General features: G+C 49.6%; 1 protein-coding gene across 11 annotated transcripts in view; it reads left to right on the forward strand.

Annotated features, from left to right (window-relative positions):
- The window catches only part of MYLK (myosin light chain kinase), a 220904-nt gene that overhangs the window by 188906 nt on the left and 11244 nt on the right, over positions 1-20754 (forward strand). For all 11 annotated transcript variants that reach the window (XM_001113525.5, XM_077993789.1, XM_015130014.3 and 8 more), the window contains 4 exons: positions 3430-3647; positions 5732-5855; positions 14290-14442; positions 17045-17168. In XM_001113525.5, the coding sequence (XP_001113525.3) occupies positions 3430-3647; positions 5732-5855; positions 14290-14442; positions 17045-17168 (619 nt within the window). The remainder of the gene's footprint in view (positions 1-3429; positions 3648-5731; positions 5856-14289; positions 14443-17044; positions 17169-20754) is intronic.

The raw sequence follows: 20754 nt of genomic DNA on the forward strand, positions 1-20754 counted from the left end.
CATAGCGTTGAGTAATTTGAAAAGAAACCCACAGAACCATTAATCCTGCCTGTTTAGCCCCTTCCATCTTAGAAAGTTGAACCATAGGAACAGTTTTCAAAATATGTTATGTCTGAATAGGATTGAACCTGTTTGAATTTATATTGAATAGGTTTCCTCCAGAAATGCATCAGGAATTATCTCCATGGCTCAGATTCCCACCACTCATTGCCTCAGATGTTCGCAAGGGCATTGAAAACAATGGTTGCTTGCTTTTTCAGAATATTTAAAATTTAAACGTAAACATTTTGGAGCACCTTGTCTGTGCCAAATATAGTTGGAGGCAAATAAGGGTCTAGAGATGAGCCCGCCACCTGTGATGTGTTCAGAACTTCAAGGCAAAGCCAACTTGACACAGAAAGTGCAGAGACGAAGCCATGGACATAAGGCCATGGAAAGTGTAGAGACAAGGCCGTGGACATAAGGCCATGGAAAGTGCAGAGACAAGGCCGTGGACATAAGGCCGTAGAAAGTGCAGAGACAAGGCCGTGGACATAAGGCCGTAGAAAGTGCAGAGACAAGGCTGTGGACATAAGGCCATGGATGCCCAGTGAGGGAAAGATCATTCCATGTGAGGAAATGGGGAGTGACTTTTTCAGAGGGTGTGAATTTCAGCTGGCCTCCCAGGAGTGGTAGTTGAGTAAGCCAGTATTTCTCAAACTTATCTGATCATAAGATGACCTGGAGTAATTATTACAAATATAGATCCCTAGATCTCTCCCAAGACTTTCTAAATCAAAATCTCCAGAGGAAGAGCTTGGGAATTTGTATTTTTAATAAGAGCCCCAAGTGATTCTTTACATAGAAAACTGATCATTGATATTGAGCATTGACTGTGTGCCAGACACTTCCAAGCACTTTACATGTGTTGACTCATTTAGTCTTTGGAGCCACCCTGTGAGGTGGGGCTGTTTTTAATCTGCATCTTACAAATGAGGAAAATGAAGCACCGAGATGTTAAGAACTGGCTGAGACCTAAGAATGTAGATGAGAGTTTGACTTGGAGCCCTGGTAGAGAGCACTAGAAATGGGGGGCATGAGGACAAGAGCACCACCTGCTGGCCATTTGGGGACCTCCTTCTCAGATGGGTTTTAAAGTGTCAGTTCTAGCTCCCTCCAACTGTCACTGGCACAGACTGACCTTCTCCAGTTCAGCCCTTCCAGAAGTGAGTGTGTGTGTCATGTGGCAGAGGCTGTGGTATGCTGGGCCCCACAGTGCATCCCTGTCTCTGTCCTGCAGGGGTCAGTGACAAGATCCACCTAGCCTACCACAGCTTATCAGACAATAAGTAAGAAGTGTTGAGCACCTTCTATGTGTCAGGCATGATACTTTACAAAGGCTCCTACGTTCCTAAAAACTCTATGAGGCAGGGATAGATAAGGAAACTGGGACTCAGAAAGGTTAAGCAACTTGCCCAATGTTACACAGCTCATAAAAGGCAGCAGCAGGATTCAAACTCAACTCCTTTCCTCTTCATGAGGACTCTTTGTAGGAGAGGAAATACCCTTGCAAGAGGACAGGCCCAGAACCCATCCGGCCTTGTTCAACTGGTGGACCTACAGACCACTGTAGAAACATGAGCTTATGCCTGGGTGACAGAGTGAGACCCTGTCTCTACAAAACATTTAAAAAATAAGCCAGGTGCGGTGGCACATACCTATAGTCCTAGCTACTTGGGAGGCTGAGGCAACAGGATGACTTGAGCCCAGGAGTTCAAAGTTATGTTGAGCTATGATCACAGAACTGCGCTCAAGCCTGGGTGACAGAGCAAGACCCTGTCTCAAAAACGAAGGAAAGGAAAGGAAGGGAAGGGGAGGGGGGAAGGAGGGAAGGAGGGAGGGAAGGGAGGGAGGGAGGGACAGAGGAAGGCAGGCAGGCAGGAAAGAAGGAAAGAAGGAAGGTTGGTTATAAGCCAGACATGATGGCTTATGCCTGTAATCCCAGCACTTTGGGAGGCTGAGGTGAGATAATCGCTGGAGGCCAGGAGTTCCAGACCAGCCGGGGCTCCCCTCCCCTCCTCCTTCCTTTCCTTTCTTTCGCTTTTGAGACCGGGTCATACTCTGTCACCCAGGCATGAGCGCAGTTGTGTGATCATAGGTCAACATAACTTTGAACTCCTTGTCTCTACCAAAAAAAAAAAAAAAAAAAATTGAAAAAGAAAAAAAGAAAAGTGAGCTTACTGATATCTGGGTGCTGCATAAGTTACCAGAGAGATGCTTTAAACTTGCTAAGCAGAGACCAAGAAAGGTGGGTCAGAGGGCTAGGACAGGGGAACAGAGACAACTCGTGCAACTCAGGCGGCGGGCCGTGCATTTGCACTGAAGGGCGATATGCTGATGGCTGAGACCCCGGGGCAGTCCCTAGCAGAGGATGCATGCCTGTGGCTGCAGAAGCCAAGTTGACTAGACATAGCCAGGATCCAAAGCCTATCCAGGTAGAAAGGATTACACAGCTGGGGCAAGGAAGAGGTCCAGGGGAGACCAGTTAATTATGACTTCAGGGAGTAAACCAATACTATAGACCTAGCCAGAGTAAGCAGATCTGTCACAGCTGTAGGTATAATGGGTTATAGCCAACTAATTTTAGAAAATTTGCTGAGGCTTATTATTGAAGATTGAAGATATTTTTCCGTTCCTGGCTATGCAAAACAAATGCTTGTGGTAACTGTGAGTATTTTGAACTTGAGTTCCCTGTGACTAAAAGACACACTAGGGCACAAGAATGTTCCCTTAGCCATGTGTGGTCATTCGAGGGAAAGAGACTGTTCAGAGGTCACTCTTTTTGTTAAGAAGATCATGTCTGGGCCGGGCGCGGTGGCTCAAGCCTGTAATCCCAGCACTTTGGGAGGCCGAGACGGGTGGATCACAAGGTCAGGAGATCGAGACCATCCTGGCTAACCCGGTGAAACCCCGTCTCTACTAAAAAATACAAAAAACTAGCCGGGCGAGGTGGCGGGCGCCTGTAGTCCCAGCTACTCGGGAGGCTGAGGCAGGAGAATGGCGTGAACCCGGGAGGCGGAGCTTGCAGTGAGCTGAGATCTGGCCACTGCACTCCAGCCTGGGTGACAGAACGAGACCCCGTCTCAAAAAAAAAAAAAAAAAAGAAAGAAGATCATGTCTGGATCTCTCTGTTCACACCCACCTCTGAAACTGCCTAGCGTAGATGCTTCCCTGAGTCTCCAGTAGTGGGTGCAGGGCAGGGTTCATGGGAAACCAGGAGGCCCTGACCCTTCTTCCATGTTGGAAGGGTGGGGGATTCAGGAAGTGCCCATCACCCCCATTGCCTGGACTTTCCTGCGAGTTTCTCCCCAGCCTACCCTGACCAGACTCCCTGCCAGCCTGGCCTCCGTGAGCTTGTGGCCTGACCACCCCGTGCACATGTTCCCGCAGCGTGTCAGGAGGTGAGCTGTTTGAGCGCATCATTGACGAGGACTTCGAGCTGACGGAGCGCGAGTGCATCAAGTACATGCGGCAGATCTCGGAGGGGGTGGAGTACATCCACAAGCAGGGCATCGTGCACCTGGACCTCAAGCCGGAGAACATCATGTGTGTCAACAAGACGGGCACCAGGATCAAGCTCATCGACTTTGGTCTGGCCAGGAGGCTGGGTAAGGCTCATTTCCCACAGACACCAGCGTGTATTGCAGTGGCCGTTTCCCCTCACAGTAAGTGTGAGAGGAAATGTACAATATTGGGGTTAAATCCGAGACCATGAAGACTTCTCAGGTTCGAATCCTGCCCCTACCACTTACTGGATGTGACAGTAAGCCTCAAATTCCCCATCAGAAACGTGGGATCATAGTAGGACCTAACTCACAGATTCATTAGGAGTATCAAATGTGTTAATATAGGTAAAGGGATGGGAAGAGTGCCTTGACCATAGTAAGACTGCTTAGGTGTTAGTGTACATATGATGATGATTATCCCCTTTTGTTTTTCACTCTGGTGCCATTAGCAGCAAAAGTCATTTTGGTGATGGTGGCTCTGTACATCTGCATCATACTGTACAGTTTCTAGAGCACTTTCACATAAAAATAATCCCTGTGATTCTCACCATAAGGTGGGCAGGGTAGATTTTATGAGCCCCATCTTATAGACTGGGAAACAAGGGTTCACAATAGCTTTGCCCAGGAGGTCCCACTGTGAGCCAGGGGATGTGCTGGGGTTGAAACAAGGACCCCAGACCTTGCTGAGAGTGCTCTGCAGCACCTCTGACTCTTATGCTAGCCAGGAGAGAGGTCACGGGGGAGGCGGTCAGGGTCTCAAGGCCAGCCCTGAAAGCGTTTTGGTAGGTGCCTACCTGGCTCACATTCCGCCTGCATACAGCCTGCCTCTGCAGCCCTTTGATGTCCCAGTGATCAAAGCTCAGGAAACAGCTTCATCCTCCCTTCTCAGCCACTGCCCTGCTAGCAAGGAGCCCTAGGGCTGGGGTGAGCTGGCTTTATTTCACCACCCTGCAGGGAGTAGAAAGGAGGGGCCAAATGAATGCCACCCAATAAACGTCTCCTAGGACGCTCAGTGCTGGCTGAGGCTGTGTTGGTCATAAAGAGGAAAGGGGCAAGGTGGGGGGCGAGGTTCCGATAGACCACGACTGGTCTGGTGGTCAGCGCAGTCAGGTGAGAAGCACACCTCAGCGCTGGGTGCGTGTGCCTGCTCTGCTCACTCCTGCCAACGGGACAGGGTAGAGGCAGTGACTGGCGTACAGGGCCTGCCTGTGAACAGTGACCACCAATAAATTAAACAAACAGAGAGGCCGCTGTCCTCAGGAGTCGGCAGTGTCAGAGCCCAGGGAACACAAGGTCCAGGTTCCACTGGTGAGGGATATTGTGGGAACAACCGTGTCCACCAAGGACCAGAGAACTGGGAAGAGGCTAAAATGTAGCAGAAAGGGCTGAGAGGCAGGAATTGGAGCAGCGCTTTCACATCTGAGGGCTGTTAAATGCTTTGTTTTAGAACATTTGCTGTGAGCTCTGCGAAGTTAAGCGAGACCATAGGTACCTGCCTTTTGCACATATTAACAGGCATCTCTGGTCCTTTAAGGCCAAGAGGTACCACCCTGGGGTTGAAGCCTCTCCCAACTACCCTCCCAGCAGCTCCTGGAGGACAGCCATGAAGCTGTGTGAGGAGTAGGAGAGGCAGGAGGGAGGAGTGGTGGTAAGCATGGCTCGGGAGTCGGACTACCTGGGCTTGAGTCCTGACCACCACTTGTTAACGAGGTGGGGAAACCACTGCACTTCCCTGGGCCTCACTCACTTCCTCAGCAGCACGGGCATTATACCTACCCCTTAGGGTTGGTGAGAACCCTTGTAAAGCTGCCAGCGGGGTACATAGGACATAGTGAATGCTAGAGATTATTATTAAGCGTAAGTGACAGTCCCTGCCTAGGGGAACTAACTCATGAGAGAGACAGACTCACAAAAAGACCATTCAGGGGCGGGTGCTTTAATGGCCTCTTCTCCCCCTGCCCAACCTGAACAGGACATTTCAGGTGAGTGTGCGGTTTGTTGGTTTCACTGGTGTGTTGAGGCACCTGTTTAACAAGGAGGTCAGATGTCTCTGTGCCTGTTCTCTGTGCCGAAGCCTGTGTCTGGCCCCTCCCAGGTTGGGGTCAACACACAGATTTGGGCAGCTGCTGGCCTCAAGCGGGCTCCGTGATGTTCCGGCAATTTATCCCTCTCCATCCTGGTTTCAGAGAATGCGGGGTCCCTGAAGGTCCTCTTTGGCACCCCGGAGTTTGTGGCTCCTGAAGTGATCAACTATGAGCCCATCGGCTATGCCACAGACATGTGGAGCATCGGGGTCATCTGCTACATCCTGTGAGTCTCGGGGCACTCGGTGGACTGGTGGGTGGGGGCTGAGGTTTCCACGGGAGAGTCCCCAGGCTGCCCTGCCATTGTCATGATGGGGAGCCCGCCCCAGAGTCAGGAGGGTGGCAGGCTCCCCTCCCATCCCTGGCAGCCCACCCTGCTCCTGGGCTCCCAGGAAGTCAGTAGCCTGCATATTCTGTAGCATCATGTAGCTACACATGCCGAGATCCCCATTCTGGGAGCTCACTGTCCCCAAGGCTGGCCAGCCTGTGGCCTTTGGTCAGAAGGATGGGAAATGTGGCTGGCACCAAATAATAAAACTTCACTTGTGTGGGTATACAAAGAAGGAGGGCAGGAGGCCAGGGGCATATCTCTGGGCATCCTTATTGTCTTCAGGGCATAACACTCCATCCTTATGGCATGGGGACCCCAACTACCAACCTCATCTCTGAGTCCAGTATATGGATGAATTAATAAACACTATTGATGATCGAGCCTTCAATGGGATGAACAGACAAAAGAAAGTAACACAGTAATTAGAATTGAAAAATCAGGTGGGAAATCCAAAGCCATTTCAATGAACAATACTGTAGGAGAGGGGAGGTCAGCCATCTAGGCCAGCGTGCTTCACAAACATTAACATTCCTGACTCACCTAGGCAGCTCCTTACATTGCAGGGTTTTTGTTCAGGTCTGGGTGACCTGAGATGCTACATTTCTAACAGGCTCTAGGTCTGCGACTGTGCTGGTTCAGTGACTGCGCTCTGAGTAACAAGGCTTGAGAACACTCTCTCGGTGGGCTCTGGCTGCTTTAGTCCCTGAAGCCCCAGGGTGCGGACAGTCATTAGCCTCAGAACTTGTGTGGCAGCCCCTGAACCTGTGTGGCCACATGCAGTTATGGGATGGTGTCCCCAAAGATGCAGATGTGTATGCTTTCATTCAATAATGTTTTTACTGTCAGAACAAGAGGAAAAATTTAACATTTTCAAAGAAAATGAGGAAGACCTCTAGGAATACTTTCTCAGACCCCTGGGGCTTTCAGACCCCAATGTGAGAAAAGGCTCTGGGTGATTCTGATGTACAGCCAGGTTTAGAAGCCAGTGTTACAAAAGCTTTAGCAGAAGTGGGGTGACTTTTGTGCAATGTGACTTTTTCGCATGCTCAGGAGCTTTACTCACTGTGGCCTGTTAGGACGGTCCCCTCAGTGGAACCTGCGCCATAGGCATTGTAGCCCAGTTATCCTCTTTCCTGCCTGGAATGAGCCGCACCACCACAGCCTCCCCCAGATCAGCAGAAAAACCCGGGGCCAGGTGTGCATTGCCATGCCCGTCTCCCTGCTCCGCCCCCTCCTAGAGAAGGGGTGCTGACAAGTGAAGACAGCAGCTGGACCGAGCTTGACTCCTGGCTCCCTAGATAAGTAAGGAATAGCAGGGTAGGGGGCGGGGCCAGCCTGCCCCTTTGAGGGTGGCCCCAGGCCTGGGCCGTGTTAACCTCTGGCCCCCGGAAAAACACCAGACCCTTGAGAAGCAGTCCTTGGTCAGCTCTCTGTTCAGCCCCAGCTGCCCTGTGGTCTGGCTTGGTCGCCGGGTCCCCCTCCAGCCGTCATGGAGACTTGCCTTACTGTTGATTCTTCAGTGGGTTTTCCCACTGCTGTGGCATCAGGATCTTCTGCAGCTACAGATTTTCACATAGGACCTTGTTTGATCCTCAGAACAAACCCAAGAGTGGGTCATGGCAGAGATTCAATCTTCATGTGGTGTTGAGGTGACAGGGGCCAAGGAAGCCCATGTGGCTGCCCACTTCCCACAGTCGGGCCGGGGACCAGTCGTCTCAGTTTGCCAGAATATAGGACTTTCGATGCTAACATGGGAACAGTCCCAGGCAAACCAGGACAATCGGTCTGTGACAGAGCAGTGACTAGACTGCTCACTAAGTTTTCACCAGTGTAACCTCTACTCAGATCAAGAAACCAAGCACTGCCAGGCCCCCACAGCCCTCTGGTGCCCCTCCCTGTTACCAACCCCCAGAGGTCACCATTACCCTCATGGCTAATGTCAATGAAATAATACAGAAAGAAGTGTCTGGCTTTTCTTGCTTGACATCGTTTGTGAGATTCATTCATAGTACTATGTGTCATTGTAGACTGTTTATTCTCAGTGTTACGTAGTATCCCATTGTGTGAATATAATCCAGTTAATTTATCCGTTCTGCTTTGATAGGCTTTTGAGTGGGTTCCAGTTTGGCCATTGGAAGCATTCTGGTTCATGTGTTTCAGTGAACATATTTGTACATTTCTGTTGGATGTATAATCTAGAACTAGAATAACTGGGTCATAAGGGCACTTTATTGTCAAATGAGAGTTCTTTTAGGTGGAGGAACATAGTAATTTGGACACTATGCTACCTTGTTTACCAGATTACTTTTAAAGCAAAGACCAAGAACTAGGGCAGAGTTTTGGAAATGGGGAGAAGATAGTTTTGATGCTGCAGGTGCTTGGGCAGGGGGTGTCAGGAGGGAGGAGGGGTGTGTGTGGCAGGGACCCAGGCCAGGTGGCTCAGACTCAGCCTGGATCAATCCTGTGCCACATCTTGGCTCCTGGACCCCCACTGTGAGCCACTGCCCTCTGGGGCTTTTCCAGGCTGACTCTCTCAGCGGGGATGGAAGTCAGGGAGTTCCCCTCCCAAGCCAGGGCTCTCAGCAGAGACTCGTGCTGGAAAAAAACGTTCGCGCCAAGGAGGTGGTATCTTTTAAGCTCCTGCGATGCAGAACTCTGGAACCACTGCTGGGAGCACCCAAAAGAGGCTCTCTGGTGGCCCTCAGGGCATCTTCTGCCCCACTCTGTCCCTCTCTTTGGAGCCTAGTCATCTGTCGGGCAGTCCCTGTCTGGGCAACTTCCACCTTTGAACCAGAGAGCCCCTCCTGTTCTCCTTTCTGAGGCCAGTGAGAGATGGAGAGGCCAGGGAGTTGGAAGGGATGGCAACAGACTGGGTCACCATAGGACAATGTGACTTTACTCTCTCACACCCAGCCCAGCCATCAGGGCAGTTCCTGGCCCTATAGGGAAGGAGCAGATGGGGTCGTGGAGCCCCCACACTCTCACCCCAGATCCTGAAGGGAGACAGTAGGTTGTGTGAGTACTTAGAGACCTTCTGAAGTTAGCAATAGCCATGTGGTTTCTGGCAGGAAGTGACAGTACCAGAGAGCTGGAGGCCACACTTCCGTATGGAAGAAATCCTAAGCCTGCCTCCGTTTAACAGCACTCCTCCCGCTGCTGTCTCCCTCCCCTACTTCCTGGACTTGGTACTTCCTTGCTGCCTGTGGGGAGGCCACAACAGCTCTTCTCCATGCCCGTCCCTCACCCTACTTCACAATGCCTTCTCCAGCCTCCCTCAAGCCAGAGTGAACCAGCAATGGCTGCTCTGCTTCCTCCTCCTGCCTCTTCCTGACCGGGCCCAGCAGCACTGCCTTCCCATTCATGCTTATTTGTTTGTCCAACACCCACCATGGTGCAGACAGCTGTCAGCTGTCCCTCCCCACCCTGGTGTGTGGTCGGGAGATGCCAGGAGTGGGGAGAGGTGTGTGTGGCAGGGAAGCAGGTCAGCTTTTCTGGTGACAGCTGCCCAGTCAGCTGAGGAGGGGTCACAGTACCGGGGCATCAGGGCCTCCTCAAACCAGGGTCTGGCTGCAGGGCTCCTCAGCCAGATCCAGTAACCTCTGCCTTCCCCACCCGGGGCTGCCACTGCCCTCTCTGCTGCTGAACCTGGAAATGTGCTTTGATTCCAGCCCTAGGATCCCTGCTCCCTCCTCAAGCCCCACCACCACTTTCAACTTTTACTAACAGAACTAAACCCCACGTCACTGCTTCCTCGGCCAGTCCACAAAATGATGCCAGCTCTTCCTGTGGACCTACTCAGCCCTCTCAGCTCTCCCACCAGAGTATCAGATAGCTAATATGGATAAAAGACTAACCCCTTCCCAGCAGTCAGTAGTTCCATCAGCAGATGTGTGGTCCCCTTAGCTAGCCACTGATACAGTCGGGGCATCTGTCTGCTGCTTAAAACACAACACAGAAGCCAGGTGCAGTAGTGCGCACCTGTGGTCCCAGCTACTCAGGAGGCTATCATGGGAGGATCACTTGAGGTCAGGAGTTCAAGACCAGCCTGGCTGATATAGCAAGACCCCCATTTCTTTTTTTTTTTTTTCTTTTTTTTTTGAGACGGAGTCCCGCTCTGCCGCCCAGGCTAGGGTGCAGTGGCCAGATCTCAGCTCACTACAAGCTCCGCCTCCCGGGTTTATGCCATTCTCCTGCCTCAGCCTCCCGAGTAGGTGGGACTACAGGCGCCCGCCACCTCGCCTGGCCAGTTTTTTGTATTTTTCAGTAGAGATGGGGTTTCCCCGTGTTAGCCAGGATGGTCTCGATCTCCTGACCTCGTGATCCACCCGTCTCGGCCTCCCAAAGTGCTGGGATTACAGGCTTGAGCCACCGCGCCTGGCCAAGACCCCCATTTCTTAAAACACACACACACACACACACACAGAGAGAGAGAGAGAGAGAGAGAAATTGTAGTCCAAGAGGCATTTCTGCACCCTCTGCTCTCCTAACCTTCTGTCCCCAGAGCCAAACAGGCCTCTACATCAGATTCCCTGGGGGAATTTCTTTTGCAATGAGCTGAGAATTAAGAAATTAGAATGCCCTGCATTCATGACCAAAGACTAGTATTTGACCATTAAAAATCAATGTGTAGAGTCTGTCTGTACTTGATACATCCAGTGAAGAAAAAGTAAAGCATCCGAGGACTTGCCCAGACTGATTACAGTTTTGTGAAAAACAGATCAATCTCTTAGTTAAAAACTAGAGGAGACCAGGGAGATAAAGAGGTGTTTTAATACTAACATTATTTGTTGACTGGTTGATTTTTTTTAACAAATAATGACTGTTTTCTAGCTGGGTGCAGTGGCTCATGCCTGTACTCCCAGCAATTTGGGAGGCCAAGGTGAGTGGATGGCCTGCGCCCAGGAGTTTGAGACCAGCCTGGGCAACATGGCAAAACCCCATCTCTGCAAGAAATACATAAGGTAGCTGGGCATGGTGGCGTGCACCTGTGGTCCCTGCTACTCAGGTGGCTTAGGTGGGAGGGTCACCTGAGCCTGGGGAGGTTGGGCCTGCAGTGAGCCATGATCATGCCACTGTATTCCAGCCTGGGTAACAGAGCGAGACCCTGTCTCAAAAAAATAAAAAATAAGAATAATGACTATTTTCTAAATAAAAAGACAAGGCTGGGCACAGTGGCTCATGCCTGTAATTCCAGCACTTTGGGAGGTGGAGGTAGGAGGATTGCTTAAGCTCAGGAATTTGAGACTAGCCTGGGCAACATGGTGATACCCCATCTCTACCAAAATACAAAAAATTAGCCAGGTGTGTTGGCACACACCTGCAGTTCCAGCTACTCAGGAGACTGAGGTGGAAGGATCACGTGAGCCCAGGAGGCAGAGGTTGCAGTGAGCTGAGATGGCTACTGCACTCCAACTTGGGCAACAGAGCAAGATCCTATCTCAAAAAAAAAAAAAAAATTAAAAGACATGATCCCTTATGCAAATGTTAGCAATAAAGAAAAACTTCCCCAAAAAAGGTTTTTTAAAATCCTCTAAAACCCCACCACCTAGCAACAGCATTACTGAAAACTCGAACACCCTCTTTGTCAACATGCTGTGTATGTATTCCATTTTTTATTCTAGACACGTGCTCTTTAATAGGGAGAATGCTGGGGAAACTTGGGCAGGCGAGGAGCCAGGCAGGGCGAGGAGAGTATTTCAGATGAATAGGCTGCCAAGAAGGAAGAGCGCCAGAGGCCAGAGGCGAGGCGGCTCTCCCTGACTGTGCCCAGAGTTGCAGAGATTAAGACCTATCTTTGCAGGATTATAGTTCCTAATAAGGAAAGGAGGTTTGCAGAAGGGGAACTTTCTGCATTCCACAGCAGAGTTGTTTGCTTTTCCTGCCATCTTTTGGAGTACTGCCGGACTTCCCCGCTCTCTGTTTCCAGTGCAAAATGTAAAGAAGCAGCAGGTGACTGACAGGCAAGAGACAGGCTGCTTCCTGAAGGGGCTTGCATGGGCCACATGGGGGTCAGGGTCACAGAGACGGAGAGCTGGGAGGCCCCTAGGAAATCTAGCCTAGTCCTCTTGATGTATAAAAGGAGAAACTGAGGCCCAGAGAGGGGAAAAGAGCAGCAGATAACAGTGCAGACTCTGGGACAGGTAAATGCCCACCCTTCCCTCATGGGGACATGACCAAGAATGATTCTCTTTGCCTTCTTAAAACATAAATCAGGGTCTTGCTTTAAAAATATCCCATCCACAAAAACCTATTTTTCAGAAACACAAATATATTGATTAGGATGAGACAATTCACATTGTAAAAGCTTTCTTCTCTTTACAAAAGGTTTCACTAGAGGGTTCCTCCCATGGCAAGCTTTTTCTCCCAGTATTTCAAGTGGGTTTTGTTCTGTCAAACTCAACCAAAGCCTTACTCCTGAAGCTGTCAGTGCTTGGCTTATGATGATGGATTCATAAGCATTTGGGAGAAGAGACATTGGTAAAGCCCTAACTTGACAGGTTGATGGCTGGAGGGCCCCAGACCCATCTCTCTCTCTCTCTCTCTTTTTTTTTGAGATTGAGTTTTGCTTGTTGCCCAGGCTGGAGTGCAATGGCACAATCTTGGCTCACTGCAACCTCCACCTCCAGAGTTCAAGCGATTCTCCTGCCTCAGCCTCCCGAGTAGCTGGGATTACAGGTGCTTGCCACCACGCCCAGCTAATTTTTGTATTTTTAGTAGAGACAGGGCTTCACTGTGTTGGCCAGGCTAGCCTCGAACTCCTGACTTCAGGTGATCCATCCATCTCAGCCTCCTAAAGTGCTGGGGTTACAGGCGTGAGCCACCACGCCTGGCCCCCAGACCCATCTCATGGGGCTCAGCTGAGGTCAGGGCAGGAACAGCTACATAATTTGCAACATAAAAGGTGGGGCCACTTGTTCAAACCTTATTGAGAATCTTGAGATGACAGCAGCAGAGCATTAAACCAAGCACAGGGCCTGTCTAAGGGTGGGACTCTGGGCAACTGTGCAGGTCAAACACCCATGAGGCTGGCTCACAAGGCCCGCATGAACAGTGGGGTGGGTTGTTGCTATGAAGGTGAGGTGCACAGAGGTGAGAGGTAAGGTCAATACGCCGCAAATCTGATCTATTTTGTTTTGAAATTCCTTACCTTATAAAGTTTATTTGGCTTCAGCTGCTGGTCACAGAGTCATTCCTGCACTCACAGCTTGGTGAGGGAGTGGAGGGAACCCAGCAGAACTGCATGAGGTCTCCGGGCATGGACTGTCTCCTTACTGTGGACCAGGCCTGGTGCCAGTGCTGAACGCTGCAATTTACTTCATCTTCACAGAAATGTTAGGATAGTATAGCATTTAAGAGGACAGGCTCTAGAGGCAGATACCTGGGTTCCCGTCTCACTGGCTGCGAATCTTTGGGCAGGTTACTTGAGCCTGGGCTGTGCCTCAATTCCCTCATCTGTAAAACAAAGTTATAAGAATTACCTGCATCATAGGGCAGTGTTAAGATTAAGTGAGTTCACTTATTTTAGGCACTTGACCCAGTGCCTGGCACATAGAAAAAGTTTAGTAAGTGTCTGCTGCCATCACGATGCTGCTGAGAATGAAGAAGTGACCACCCTATAGTTAAATGGCAGCTTCTCCATTTTAGAGGAGAAAACTGACACAGATCAGGGAATTGTCCAAGGTCATCCAGCAAGCAGAGAGGCTGCACTCTGTCCTCTGCCACAGAACCTCATAGGGAAGTTTTCTAGTTTGGCATGAATGCCTCAGGTTCCCTGAACCTACATTGCCGATTCAAAGTCCATCTATCCGTCGGGCACACACTTCACTTGCTGAGCCTCTCCTATGTGCTGGGCCCTCTTCTTGGAGCTGAAGGTGTGTGGAGAGTGGAGAGAGCTGGGAGGGAGGGGACAGAAGGGTGCCGTGGTGATCACTACCATGTGCCGGGTCCACGGAGAGGGGGCAGGAGCACAGGAGGAAGGGGCTTGGAGAAGGCTGTAGCCTGGGCTTTGGGGAAGAATAGAAGACCAGGACAGAGGGACTTATCAGCCCTGCCGTGTACCCTGCAGAAGCCCGTAATCTAAAGCAAACCCACTGCACCTCAGCTTCACAGGTAGGTGGTGTCAAGAGGCAGGTGACCAAGAAAAGACAGGGCTGTGAACCACACCCTCTTTTCTTTCCACAAGTGAAAGGAAGGCAGGCGCAAGGCCCACAGAGCCTTGGCCCTTGCCAAGAAGAGTTTGGGGGTGGGGAGGCTGGCCAACCCTCACCTTTGACCTCAGTTAGCACGCCCTTTCCTAGCCACACCTGCTGTCCTGCTCTTGTCTCTGCAGAGTCAGTGGCCTTTCCCCCTTCATGGGAGACAACGATAATGAAACCTTGGCCAACGTTACCTCAGCCACCTGGGATTTCGACGACGAGGCATTCGATGAGATCTCCGACGATGCCAAGGATTTCATCAGCAATCTGCTGAAGAAAGATATGAAGTAATGAGTTGGGATTTCAGTCTTTGCTTCCCCACTCCCTGCCCTGTGTTGGGAAGCAAAGGGGGATTCCTTTGCCTGTTGGGGCACCCTCCTTGCCACCCCGCCTTGAGTCGTTCCTAGCATTCCCTGAGGAAGGGAGGGTGGGCGTGATAAGAGACCTGAGTGCATGTGGGTCGGGGAGGCGACTTCCTAGGCCCTGCCCTCTGGAGCTAGACATGGAATTCACCTTCAGAAGCTCAGACACCTGACCTGAAAAGCGACACTTGACCACGTTGCAGAGCGAGGGGCAGCTGTTCTGTGTGAATAATGACTGCCCTTCTTATTTTCTGGGTACAGTTGTGGCCAGCCACAGCCCTCTTCAGGGGCTGCAGGGGAAGGACCCTCTCAACAAGCAAGAGCAGAGGACAGCGGCATCTTAGAACTTCTCTGTGGGTCCCAATCATATCCCCAGATTATTATTATTCTGGCTTAGTGTTTTTTTATATCTCAGTTATTTAATAACTGCATGCTTGAATACAGCCAGGTACCTTCTAACATCTGGCCAAAGGGAGGCTGTGATCCCAGACCACTGGGCTTAGCCCTCTCCCAGCTCTGCCTCTGTTAAGGTTCCCCACCTGTGCCTGCTGCAGCTGTGAACATAGGGAAGTGAACAGTGGGAGGCCAGTGTGCATGGGCTGTGGGGAAAGGTCAGGGACTCAGGCCCTCCAGGTTTCAATGCAAGATTAGAGCTTGGAGTTGTAGGGGAGACCAGAGTGGGAGGTTGACTGAAGGTGGGCAGTGGGTGTGCCTAGACAGAATCTCCTGGAAGGAACTGTCCTGGGCTCTCCATGTGTAGGGAAGGCTGCCCAGGGAAAGGGAGCAGTAGGACTCAGGTGAGAACAGCTGGCCTTTTGGGCAGCTCACCCACTCTGCAAATAGGTGAGTAGATGAGGCAGAGTCTGACTGTAGGGGTGCAGAGGAGCTTAGAGCTATACTTGGCAATCCCAGGGAGTAGTTGTAGCCTTGCCAAGAAGGGTGGTATTGACATGGGTGGCATGCTAGAGAGAAGGGGAGGGGCCTGACTCCAGGGCAGGCAGGAAGCTCTGCACTCCCAGGTGACTTTGCAGCCTTGCAAGGCTGCCGATGGCTCCCCTGAGGAAGAACGGCTGTTCAGGGCAGGAGGGTGCAGTTAGCTGCTGAAGGAGCAATATTGGAGTGTCTCAGATGGCTCTGTCAGGCTTTCCTGTGATGCACCCCACTCTCGGTCTTTTTAGCCATTTAGGGCCAAACTCCTCCAGAGGCCACATTCTATACTCCTTGACAATGAGGTCTTTTTAGCCTTTTGCTGTCACAGTCTGTATCAGAAATGGGCATGACCCAAGGAGAACTAAGATACTGTGGGAAGTCTAAATTACCTTCCAGTATGAGGGACCCCCACACCCAAGGTGCCTCAGGAGATGAAAACTTCCTCAGTAACTCTGGTACAACGATGGCTTTTGTCATCCAAGCTTTATTCACTGAAGATTTGGTAAACAAGGTATTGTGTGTATATATCTTATTTTCTCATCTGACCTTGAATTAAGTCAGTAACAGGCTGTACTGGATCCCTCTGTGCTCATAAAATGGATTAAACAAAGAACTGATCTTATTCAAACAGATCAAGACACTAAATTCCCATAAACTCTTATAGCCAGCCTCTCTTCAACCAGAAATCACCACCTATCAGCACTTTAAAAAAAAAAAAAAAAAAAAAAAAGCTTTCTATTATAAAAGTAATGCATGCAAATTATAGAGGATTTGAAGAATATAATAAAATGTAAATCATCTATAATCCCTTTATCTAAAGATCACTACATTTTGCTATACTTCTTTCCAGTCATTTTTCTATATATGTTAGCATTTGGTTCTTTAGGCTTTCTTAGTCCTGTTACAGTTAAGGCAATGGCTCTAAAATGTTTCTAGATCTAAAGTGTTTCTAGAGCTTTCAGAAAGATGAAGTGAGTTTCAGTGCAGTTCTAAAGAAGTCATAATTCATAGGCTATATGCAGGACCTACTTCTTTGAGTTGTAACAGGAAAAACCTGATACTCAACCACACCATAAGACATAAAACATGAAAGTTCATTGATTGCTGGAGGTTTTATCCTAGGGTTTAACTCTCCCCTCCTCCAGACAGGGTGGCAGGAGGATTAGGCTCTGTGGGCCCCAGCCCTCATAGGACCAGCAGAATGACACCACCCTGAAATAGGTGCCAGCCAGTCCCAGAAACGTCTGCCCTGCAGCACTTACTCTTACTCTTCCTCGACCCCAAGAATCCCAGAAACATCTGCCCTGCAGCACTTACTCTTCCTTGACCCCAAGAGCAGGCCATGGAGCCCAGTTGCTTCCTTGGTGCTTAGGCTTTCATAACACTGACCCATGCTGGTTCTGGTTAGTATGACCCAGACCAAGTGAGGAGAAAAGTGAAGAGCACAGTGATCCTGATCACGGTGGACGGTCCGGGAGCAGGGGGCCCTGGCCTCTGCCCTCGTGCCCGGGAACAGCTGGCCTCCCATTTCTGATCTAACCAGTGGTCTCTGAGGTCTCCTCCTGCTCAAAAATCTCCTGATCTCTGCCTCTGTCAGAAACCGCCTGGACTGCACACAGTGCCTTCAGCATCCATGGCTAATGAAAGATACCAAGAACATGGAGGCCAAGAAACTCTCCAAGGACCGGATGAAGAAGTACATGGCAAGAAGGAAATGGCAGGTAATGAGAGGGTCACTTTGGACTGGGATATTACCCCTCATATTTGTGTTGCTGAAGCCACTTTCATTCCTAGCTTGCCCTGGCCTCACACCAAGAAAGTTTAAATTCGTTTCTGAAGCAGTCTGGGACCAGTTTAGGCAGCTGATTAAGGTACAGTGGTGTGCTTAGTCCTGAGTGCAGAGTCCCTTTCTCGAGGAGATGGGATGGATTCTTAGCTTAGCTGTCTCTCTGTTCCTGCTCACCTTTGTCCCAGAGGACCCTTAACCTTTACTCAGGTTAAGCCACTGACATTTCATGTCTTCATGGCTTGGGATGAGCAACATCACTTTGAGGTCCATTTGTCAACCCTGAAAATGGGATGGTAGCATGATGGTCTCACATCTCTTTATGATGAAGGAGGATGGCACATGAGAGAGACATGGTCCCACCATCTAGGAAGGTTGTATGTTAATGTGTCCTTAGCAAATGACGTAACCTTGCTGTGGATTTGTTTTCTCATGTGTAAAGTGAGGATAATAGTACCAACTTCACAGCTTTGTTGTGATAATTATGAGAATTACACGAGATCATCGTCATGTGGCGTTTAGTAGTACAATGCCTGGTACATGGTAAGTGTCCAAAAATGATCCCAGTTGCTAATAGGTATTAAGGTAGGCCATCTGTCAGGGACCATTTAAAGCACTATCTATGCACTAAATCTTTTAACCCTAGGAGGCAGGTACTGTTATTATCCCCACTTTACAGACAAAATTGAGGCAGAGAAAAGGTTAGGAAAGCCATCCAGGGTTACACAGCTAATAAGCAGAAGGGTCAGGATTCAAACCCAGAGCTTGACTGCAAAACACATAGTCTTAACTCCAAGACTGCCTCTGATAAAAGGCATGGGTGGATAAAATTATTATCCAAAACCACAGGATGTTTATCACCATCATCATTCTATTTTATCATTTTTATTACTACAATTAGAATTACAATTCTTTTTTTTTTTTTTTTTTTGAAATGGAATCTCACTCTATCGCCCAGGCTGGAGTGCAGTGGTGCGAATTCGGCTCACTGCAAGCTCCGCCTCCCGGGATCACGCCATTCTCCTTCCTCAGCCTCCTGAGTAGCTGGGATTACAGGCACCTGGCACCACGCCCAGCTAATTTTTTGTATTTTTAGTGGAGACAGGGTTTCACCATGTTAGCCAGAATGGTCTCAATCTCCTGACTTCGTGATCCGCCCACCTCGGCCTCCCAAAGTGCTGGGATTACAGGCGTGAGCCACTGCTCCTGGCCTAGAATTACAATTCTTAGGCTGCTGGAGAAGACATGGTTTCCTTCTTTCTTTCTTTCTTTCTTTTTTTTTTTTTGAGACAAAGTCTCACTCCGTCACCCAGGCTGGAGTGCAGTGGCACGATCTCAGCTCACTGCAGACTCTGCCTCCCAGGTTCAAGCAATTGAGAGGACATGGTTTCTATACTCAGCGACCATGTAGTACAATGGGGGAACTGAAGCAACTAGACATGAAAGGATATAATGTGCACCAAGATACATAAACTATCCGGATAGCTCTCCATAGCCACGGGTGTGTGTGGATAGAACCGACCTGGTCACAACCAGAGTTGGATGTGATTATGAAGAAATGCTCCCAGGCTCAAGAGTTTGAATCAGGTGTGGAACCTGAGTCAGAACAGAGAAGAGGACTGCACATGTGGAGGAGAAGGCACAGAGGTGGGAGCTGGACCCATTCTGGCTGGGCTTGGCTTGACAGGAGCAGAGTCTTTTAGCTGGATACTCAAGGGACCCAGGGGCATTGAGACTGACTGGGTGGCAGAGAAAAGGGAAATTACTGTGTTGGAGGCAACTGGAACACTGGTCATTTGCCACACCAGGTGACTAAATCACAGTTGCCTCAAAAGTAGAGTGTCACTCAGAGGTTGAAAGAGGGAGCAAAGGCAAATGGGGGCCACAAGTGTGGAGTTTAAGTGACCACCATCCCCAGCACATCTCAGCTGTGCTCCTCCGCCGTGGAAGTCAGTTCCTGGCTACGCCCCTCATGGGAAGGTTTAGATGGGTCTCCAGGCCTCCCTCAAGTGCAAGGTGAGTTGAAACATCTGTAGCTGCTTACCTTTTGGTGCCACTGGGATCTGAATAGCAAATATTCTTTTATTAAAAAAGGGGAGAGGATCTACAAAATCAAAGGTCAGCTGTATTAATAATCCTGTGGCCAGAAGGTCTCAAAGAAATATTTCTGGAAAGGATAGGGAAGCTGATGTCAGGGCGGGGCAGTCCTCAGAGCAGTGAGTCTAAGTGGATATTACTTGGCTGAGGCTATAGGTTAAGGGGCAGCCTTATCACCTGGGAACATCTGCAGACGAACCAAAGCCAGGAGGACGCCTAAACCCAGGGGCTAGGAGCAGAGAAGAGATGAGGAAATAGGAAAGGAGGCAAAGGGAATTTTTCAGTTAAATCAGTCAGGGAATCACAGTGGTGCTGATTTTTTTTTTTTTTAAAGAAACAGGGTCTCATGTTGTCACCCAGGCTGAAGGGCAGTGGTACAAGCATAGCTCACTGCAGTCTCGACCTCCTGGGCTCAAGCAATCTTCTCGTCTCGGCCTCCTGAGTAGCTGGGACTATAGGCATATGCCACCACACTGGCTAATTTTATTTTATTTTTTTAACTTTGGTAGAAACAGGGTCTCACTATGTTGCCTAGAGTAGTCTTGAACTCCTGGCCTCAAGCGATCCTCCTGCGTTGGCTTCCCAAAGTGCTGAGTGCGCAGCCTATGCTGATATTTTAATCAATTTCTTTTTCTTCTTGTTTACAGCATTATTAGCCATAGGGTTTTCTGGAAGGGCAGGGGAAGAAAAGGGTAGAATTCAGAGAAGGAAACTTAATTTTATATTTTAGTATAGATGGCGACATTTGGAAATGATTTTTCCACAAAAGTTGTCCACAAAATTCCCATTCAACAAGTAGCGTCCCTGAAGAGTAGCTTCCCTGTTAACAGCTCTAACCATTTCATGTTACGTTGCTCCCTTGGGAAAATGTTTTCTGCATTTTAACTGCAAGCACCAGGGCCTTAGCTCCCCTTGGAATATGGGGGTTCCCTCTTGCAGCAGCCAAGGTTCTGTGCGGTGGGGTGGAGTGGGAAGGAATGGGCTGCAAGCAGGGGCAGAGGGAGAGGGGAAGGGTAGGCTCAGATGGCCCGGAACTCTCTGTAGCTGTGCCAGAGAAGGCACCTTCTTGTTATTCTGGTGTGGTTTTCATAAAAAGCCCTAGGAGGAATGAAGTGTCATGGGAACAAATCCCTACAAACAAAGCTAGGCTGGGTATAGATGACTCGTATACGTATGGGTAATCGTATTACTCATCTTAGAATGAAGTTATTCTGAAAGAAGGTATATTTTAAATTTATATTAAAAGAATTTTACAAAGATATGTTGGAAAGGTGCAGCAATGGGGGCAGGTAGGTTGAGCAGATTAATAGCGTTTCTGCATGCACACTGGAAGCAAAAGACTAGACATCAGAGGCCCGTGGGTAGCCATCTTTATTTTCCGGGAACCATAAAGACCCCAGCATTATGAACCAAGGGCATTAGGG

This window comes from Macaca mulatta, chromosome 2, assembly GCF_049350105.2.
Source record: "Macaca mulatta isolate MMU2019108-1 chromosome 2, T2T-MMU8v2.0, whole genome shotgun sequence".
Classification (NCBI taxonomy): domain Eukaryota; kingdom Metazoa; phylum Chordata; class Mammalia; order Primates; family Cercopithecidae; genus Macaca; species Macaca mulatta.